Consider the following 8,066-nt stretch of genomic DNA (forward strand, 5'->3'; position numbering starts at 1 on the left):
TTGTTTTTGGGACTTGACTCGATTTAAAAAAAACGAAATTTGATATGAGATCTCACGAGATTTGTTAAAACTACGATGATATATTAAATCGATTTTTTTTATTTTTCACTTTAAAAAACAAACTTTTTAAAAAGAATTATTTTAGATAACCAATATTCATTGATCAGGATAATATTGTACAAATATTTTGAATTATTCAAATAAAAGTTACATCTAAACTATATCGTAACATTTGATTCAATGCATTTTATACTATTTAAAGAAAAAATATATATTGTTTAATAATCCGTAGAAATTAACTAGTTGAACTGATATTTATAAACTTTATTTAATTAAAATTGATGCATAATTTTTTTTTAGAACCAAAACCCTTCGACCGGTGTATTGGGCGGGTAGAACGAGTGATAATGTGTTATTTATGTAATTTTTTCTCAAAATCACAATGGAAAGAGGGATTTTCCCCTTTTCATTGTTAAATTGGTGTACCCACATCTCTCCGTGTCTCTGTCTCTGTTTCTCTCTAAACTCTCTCTCTCTCTCTCTCTCCCTCCCTCCCTCTCTCTCCCTCTCTCTCTCTCTCCCATCTGGGATCGTTCTGTTTATTTGTTTACTAAGTTATGGATGCTAAATTAAAATTAAAGTTGTTGGAAAATCGCCGCCGTGTAGAGGAGGAATATAGGCAAAACCGTGTTCATTATCGTTTAAGGCAGAAAGCAGGTTCGTCGGGGAATAAGGTAAATTATTTATTGTGTTCTTTGTTTCTTGTGCTATTATTATTATTATTATTATTATAATTATAATTATTATTATTATTATTATTTGTAATTGGAATTTAGGGAATTGATAGCCACTTTAATGCTTTTGTCCGTTCAGATGAATGCTCCTGATATGGGAAAAAAGAGAAAAGTTGATGATGCACCAATATCTAGTGCTCCTCCTGCTCCGGGGAAAAAGAGAAAAGTAGATGATGCACCAACATCTAAACCAGGGACTTCCTTGTGCAATAAGGTAAATTATATCCAGGTTTTCTTTCTTTCTCATTCTAAGTAATAAGAGCATCTCCAAGAGTTAATTTAGCCCCCTCCTCAAAAATAAAATAAAATATTAACTCTTAACTATTTAAGAGTTTCAAATACTTGTCATATCCAACAATGAATCTATCTAGTCTCTTAAATTACTTGCTAGCATTTTTTAATTAGCTAATATACCCATGTTATTTAAATAATGAAAAGTGATGTAATGAAAGAGGAGAGGAGAGAGACTCCTAATATTGAGGAGCATAAAAGAGCTCCTAACAATTTGAAGAAAAGTTAGGAGTCTCTTGGAGCTTGATTTTCATGATTTTTCCTCAAAATTTAGGTTAGGAGCTTGAGTTGAGATGCCCTTAGGGTTGCTCCAAGGGGTTGCTTGGTTTCATAGATTTGCAAGTTTTATATTATTGTTTTGTTAAGAACCGGTGTCACAGTTCATTTGGCTTAATTTTTAGACTATGGGTCAGATTTGGTTTTACACATAATAGTTTAAAACTTACACAATTGTAGTTTTATAGTATGAAGTTGGATTTGATCTCAGGAATTGAATTGTGGTTGTTGTTTTTTGATTTCCAAATGAATCTATTTTCTATTTTTACTAAAAAAATAATTTTGAGCCCTTACTCAAATATATTTATTATAATGATCATGTTTGGTAGTTAAATTTTTGAACCAAATTAGAGGTTGGCCAAATGAAACTCTTATACTAGTGTTTGGTAGTTGGTACATTTTGGAGGATTTTTTTTCTTTCCAGAAATTAGTTTGCACATACACCTCTACAAGCACCAATTAACCTGCTTGCCACTTCTTGCAATGCAACTCACTTGTTTTTCTTTATTTTTTGTCTACTCTTCAGTATGGCCGCCATATTGCTTTTCTTTTTGAATTTGCCTCGGGATATGCTCTTTTTGATGCTCATGGAATGTATGAATATCCTGGATTTAGCACCACATTCAAAATAGCTGAGAAGTACCTCAATAACAACCCATTCACGCTCAGAGCTTTTTATCCCTTTTCATCTCTCCGTGACGCTCTCCATCAAATGAAGGCTATATGCAATTGTAAGTAGTAACTATATATATATAGGAAGATGATCATATAGAAACAACTTTTAAAATGTAGAAACTAATCTAAGCCACTAGATCAGTCTAATCTAATGCCCCCTACATGCACCACATAGAATTAAACTGCACCCTCCCACACAGAATCTCAACTTTTCCCCTCCATTTTCAATTTGATTTTTCCCGTCAGATAAAATTCGACTTCACTATATTTTTCTCCATCTCCCAATGATCAATTTGCATACCATATGTGATATATTTCGATGTGATTTAGAATTTTTATACTTTAGTTTCTAGTTTTTATTATAAAGAAGTTTCTATTGGATTAGCCATATATATATATAGGGACCTAATGAGAACCCAATTAAAATGAGAACTGATAACCAAATACATGCAATAAATTTTTGTAATGACTATTATAATATTAATGAATAATTATTTTAAGCTAAAAAATAATTGGAATCTTATTTTATATGAAAGGTTCTCTCATTTCCTTTTTAAGAGTGTTCCCCCGGAACCTTACTCTCTCTCTATATATATATATATTGAGGGTGACCTTAGGTCAGTACATGAGGTTATAACAAAAAATAATACAACATCATTGGTCATTTTGGGTGGATTCTGATATTAAAAATTTGCCATCCAGATTTTTTATTCAAATAGCTTATAACCTTAGGTAACTCCCTGAGGTCATCCTCGCCTCTCTCTCTCTCTCCCCTATATATATATTTGTTTTTTTTTTAATTTTCTATAATTCTATTCCATGTTTGTCTTATAAAAAAAATTATGTATTTTGTTTGTAGCCAATGTGACCAAGGAGCTGAAAAGTTTTTTAGTGGATAATATTCCACAACCAAGATCTGATTATCAAATTGCAGTTGCAAATGCACTGTTGGGACGTAATATATGTTTAGCAACAGGGATATTTGTGATAGTTGGTCAAATAATCGATCAGGTTATGCGTGGTTTGCGGGCAAAAATTGACAAATTCATCGACTTGGAGGTTTGTTTCCTTTCTGTTAAGTAATCATTTACATGTACGAGTACAAGTACGTGTATGTGTACTTTTCTGATAAAAGACTTATTCATGTGTACCTTTTTCTAGAAATAAGTGATTTCTGCAAATAAGAAATGTTAAACCCCTATCAAACATTTAGATGTGAATTTTTTCCCTAAGATAAGGAAACTTGAGAATGGCTCAACAAAAATAAGTCCTTATTTCCATCCTCATCAAATAAGTCTGGCCAAACATACCCAGTATATATGATTTCTTGCAAACTAATTTGTTGATTTTCTTTTATCTAGCCCGGAGACTTGAGAATGGCTCAACTGAATTTGGCACGCAGTTATCGTTGGCAAAGTTGTGCGTGCAAAGAAAGTTCCATAGTGCAAAGAAATTTTCACACTGGTTTTGCAAACAAAGTTGTGGTTGTCCCACATAAATTTAAAGGACTTTTCATCGCCAAGGGTTTGGGTAAAAAGAATTTTATCTGTACTAAAAATTTAGTACCTGGTAAAGTTCTTCACGGTGACAAATTAATATCTGTTCAGGTGAATTAATTTATTTTATAGTAGTATTTGGCTCTTCATTAATTAATAATCTTTATAATCCATGATTATTATTAACATTGCATTATTATCATTTACTCCCTTCATCCTTCCCAATTCTTTATATTTGGGTTTTCTTTTCGGAGGAGCAGAGTAAAATATAAAGATTCCCGTTTATGTGTTAAGCTGAAGCGTAGAAACACTATAAAAAAGGCATTTTTGTATAAGTGGGTGTTTATATTAGATCTGGACATAATTTTAAAAGGTGGTTCTTTTTTTTTTGTTGGGCTTGTTTTAAAAACGAGTACGTTATATATACTGGACTTTCAGTCATTGACACACTCTAAACATCCAATCAACATCCAAGCTGCCTCCCTCATCCTCCACAAATCCTCAACAAACCACCACTGATTGTGATTATTTTGAAAGCGGAGAATATGATGATGTACAAATATAACTTTTTATCCACTTTTTTAATATATTTTAGTATTATGACATATGGGCCTACACTTCTCTTTTGAGTTTGCAGATAGTAATTAGCATGTCATTTCTCTTTATATGTGTAAGTATATACTAATCAATGTAGTGCGCTTCATTTACCAAAACCCGAGCTTCATTTTTCGGTTTATGCTTAAGCTACCAGAGAGATCTTACGCTTCGTTGTGTTTTTTGCCTTAAGTAACACTGAATGTATATAATTTTCCCTATTTCAGAAGGATGATGGAACTGAAGTTGAGTATAGATTATGGAATCCGCATATGTCAAAGTTGGCGGCTGCTATACTGGGCGGTCTTACTAATATATGGATCGTAAGTATTATCATATATACAATAGCAAATTAGTTATACAATTTATTTATTTATTTTTGCTTCATTTAATTCGGTTTATGTTTTTCAGAAACCCGGGTCTCACGTTTTATACCTGGGAGATGTATGTGGAATTACAGTTTTACAATTATCCGATCTTGTTGGCTCGGTAAGTTATATAGTATGTGCTTGATCATGGCTTGTTTGTATTTTTATGCTATGTTACTCATACGCGACACTTATTTAGTGTCGGATCATTTGACTTAAATGTGGACACTTTGACCAACTTAGAGATTAAATATGACTAGAACTTATGATTTAAAATCAATATGTGTGTGAGAAGGGAGAAATAAACAAGCATGAGATAAAAGTAGAGAAGATATCTAATTTCAAGGTCAATTACAAAATCATGTTTAATGTGAGTTTTGTTATTAATTTTTGTTAAGATGTCATACTTGATAATTTGATACACTTGTTCATCAATATATTATGCTGTGTCGCGGTGCCATGTCCAAAAATAGGTCATACCATGTTTAAAAATAGGACCATGTCCCCGTGTCTCAAAATTTAGATTTTTCAAGTCCGACACTCGGATATGGGTCGTGTCCCACACTCCACAACCAAGTTGGAGTAACATAGTTTTTATGTTCCATATCATTTATGCATAGCTTGGATGTTTAAATATGCAGAATGGAATGGTGTATGTAATTGGGTTGTCAGATGTTGTTGCAAACACGGTGGAGGAGAGGTCGAATGTTGTTACATTTCCAGAAAATTTTTGTTTCCGTAAGGACATGGTTAGTAGAGATTATCGCATGGTTAATGGTATGGATTACCGCATGGTTGTTGGCATGGTGGATGTCATCCTTGGTGATATCGTTTATCCAGATCCCTCTTTGCAGGTTATTTTCACCCATATTTTAATGTCTTCTATTTTTAAGTAAATAAGGTATCATAACTGGATTATATATTAACTTTTCCAAAACATAAAAAATAAAAAAATTTACCTTTTTTTTAAAGAATGGTTATGATTTTTTTTTTAAAAAAATCAGTGTGATTGCAATCATTTAAAAAATAAAGACAGCAGCTACCTCTTGGTACAAATTATTAATATCGGAATAAGGATTAAAAATGCGGTGGTATCTTTAAATATTTGTTTTTTTTATTGATTTATAATATTTGAATTAAATGAACATGTCTCACTTTAAAATTAATTTAATTATAATCGCTCAAAAAAGGATTAAACATTAAAAAAATTGTACTTTTGCTACAATAATGCACAGTTTCCTGTTAAATGCTTTCTCAATACATTTAAAAAGGAAGGTTGTTCTATGGTTATGAAGTATTATTTTGAAATGCTTTATAATCTTTTGAATTGTTCATGATTCCAACATTATTTTAGTTATTCCCTCATCCCACCTATTTTAATTTGTAAATTACCCTTTAAGACTTGATAGCTGGTAAAGTTTTTTGGTTTTAGAATCTTGGATTATTAGTTGAGTGTTTTTCTTTTTGTTTTTTTTCAGTTAAAAGATTATAAGTTTAGTTTTGAATGTACAATGGGAACTAAGATTTTATATTTGTGATGCCTTATAGTTTCTTCATGTATGACTTGGAGATATAGGTGGGTATTTTGTGGTATTGCTCTTAGATGTTTAGTTTTTAAATATAGTTGTGACCGTGCTTTTTTGTTGGGCAGGTGAATTATATAGCTAGGTATGCTCTATTACATCTTAAAACCGGCGGTCATTACTTGATCTGCACACGGGTATGTCTTCTTTTATGATATTTGTTGTATTTAGTCTACAAAGTGTGAATGTCCTTTGGAGTTCTGTTAAACCATGTTTCTAACTTGTGCGAATTGCAGGCAAAAAACATCAATTTCACTAGCCAAGTTAAAGATCCGTTTGCTGACCACGACAAACTTCCCTTCAGCGTGAGGATAGAGTTCAAGACCAACGAAATTGTCACGTTAGAACCAATAGGGAGGGGGCATGCCGTCGCTGTTGGCGGTTACCGCATGGTACAGTAATAGATGGATGTTTGCTTAGTATATTGTCATCACTTGAACTCCCATTTTGTGCTGAACAAGAAATGAATTCTATTTGAACTTCGTTATCACTTGCACTCTGTGCTGCTTAACAAAGTTCTAATTTTCCATTTCCTATTTAGTCAGGGGTTACTTGTTATTAGTGTTTCCTGCTATTATTGGAATTCCGGAATTCATCTGTTATTATTTTGTTATCACTTTTTAGTTATAGTTCAGCTTGCAATTGATATGTTATATTTTTGTTATCCCTTTTTAGTTATAGTTCGACTTGCAATCGATATGCCGTCCAAGTGCCAATGCTACCGAGCCGCGTATATAGTTGATTTTGTGCAAAGCTGATTTTTTATGTCTCTTTTTATTTTCTTTTTGGGGGATTATGTGGCCCTCTAGCTAGCTTTATTTTCATAGCTTGGGACGCTATTGCTTCTGCAAAGTGTCGTTACATTGTTTTGTTTGTAACAAGGCTATATCCTCTTTGAATGCCAGGGTTAATACAAATCCATACATTTGTGGACTTGGAAATTATGGAGGTTTTCAGGGCCAGCATTATTTAAGTTATTATTGTGGACTTGGAAATCCTGTAGCATTTTTTAAGTTATATCTGTTTTATCTTCTACTGAACAATCTCAAGTGTTTTCTGTTCAGTCTTCCACTTCTAAACAATCTTTTACTGCTGGTTTGTAATTGTTTCAAAGGAGGGATCAGCCTTTTGTTTTTGGTTATTTATGTTTAAGTTGTCTAAAGGATGCATTGTTTCTCGTTATGTATATCTGGATTTGGACCATACAGATGTAACTGAAATTGGATTTGTATGGACACTAAAATGTCCTTTAGCATCATCAAATAAAGCTGAATCCTGATTACAATGTAAAGTTTACGCTCTTGGACTAGGATATTCTATGGTCGTTATTCGCACACTGGATGGTTTATGCTGATTATGGGAGGAAAATGGTTAAGAGTTGTTTTGGCAACTCAAAACTCAATAGCCGGGCAATGGTCCAATTTTGTTGTTTTAGTCTTTGAGCTTGTTTGTTTGCTGCAGTTCTTTGAAGGTGGTTGACATATATTAGATATTTAGGGTTGGGGCAAGGCTTGGAAGAAAGCTCCCCGTCCTATTCTGTGTGTGTATATAACAGTTCTCGCTGTTCTGTGGAACCCGAGGACCAGCATTAAACAAACAATCGAGCAAGTTTGGATGTGCTTAGTCAAGGCCTTTAGAATTTAAAGAATTTCCAACTCATTACACCATTTTGGTGTAAGTGTAAAAACTAGAGAAATTACTAAAAATACTAAATTTTATAATTTATTTTTTTTGCGATTTTACTATCTTATGATTTTTTTTGCAAAAATACGGAATCAATCAAAATCAACCAGGTATGCAACTAGTTAAATGAAGTTTTTATTTTTTGTTACATTTGATGTTGCATGTAGTTGCAGAACTCGTCAAATATTCCATCCGGTTGATTTCAATTGTGTAAAAGCGTATTTTTGCAAAGAAAATAGAAAATAGTATTTTTGCTAATTAAAAAGTATTTTTGCAAAATATTTTTAAAAAATGACTGTAATTTTG

The 8,066-nt window shown here is 32.4% G+C and overlaps 1 protein-coding gene across 3 annotated transcripts; it reads left to right on the plus strand.

Annotated features, from left to right (window-relative positions):
* The first annotated feature begins 368 nt into the window (after positions 1-368).
* Positions 369-7,700, plus strand: LOC141700678 (uncharacterized). 3 transcript variants are annotated; one of them, XM_074504387.1, is made up of 11 exons: positions 369-734; positions 874-1,008; positions 1,888-2,092; positions 2,896-3,095; positions 3,398-3,643; positions 4,354-4,449; positions 4,538-4,615; positions 5,136-5,348; positions 6,146-6,214; positions 6,314-6,469; positions 6,983-7,700. In XM_074504387.1, exons 1-11 carry the CDS (start codon positions 618-620, stop codon positions 6,986-6,988), a joined length of 1,521 nt encoding a protein of 506 aa, XP_074360488.1. In that variant the 5' UTR covers positions 369-617; the 3' UTR covers positions 6,989-7,700. The 3 variants fall into 3 exon arrangements, with proteins under 3 accessions (XP_074360488.1, XP_074360486.1, XP_074360489.1); XM_074504385.1 differs by lacking the exon at positions 6,983-7,700 and having other exon boundaries at positions 6,314-6,741; XM_074504388.1 differs by lacking the exons at positions 5,136-5,348; positions 6,983-7,700 and having other exon boundaries at positions 6,314-6,741.
* The last annotated feature ends 366 nt before the right edge of the window (positions 7,701-8,066 follow it).

This window comes from Apium graveolens, unplaced genomic scaffold, assembly GCF_009905375.1.
Source record: "Apium graveolens cultivar Ventura unplaced genomic scaffold, ASM990537v1 ctg27, whole genome shotgun sequence".
Lineage (NCBI taxonomy): Eukaryota > Viridiplantae > Streptophyta > Magnoliopsida > Apiales > Apiaceae > Apium > Apium graveolens.

Excerpts from the sequence above, each read along its gene's own strand:
- LOC141700678 (XM_074504385.1), top strand. The coding sequence starts at position 618 with ATGGATGCTAAATTAAAATTAAAGTTGTTGGAAAATCGCCGCCGTGTA. Across the intron at positions 2,093-2,895 it reads AATGAAGGCTATATGCAATT|CCAATGTGACCAAGGAGCTG; the intron begins GTAAGTAGTAAC and ends TTTTGTTTGTAG. Across the intron at positions 3,096-3,397 it reads ACAAATTCATCGACTTGGAG|CCCGGAGACTTGAGAATGGC; the intron begins GTTTGTTTCCTT and ends TCTTTTATCTAG.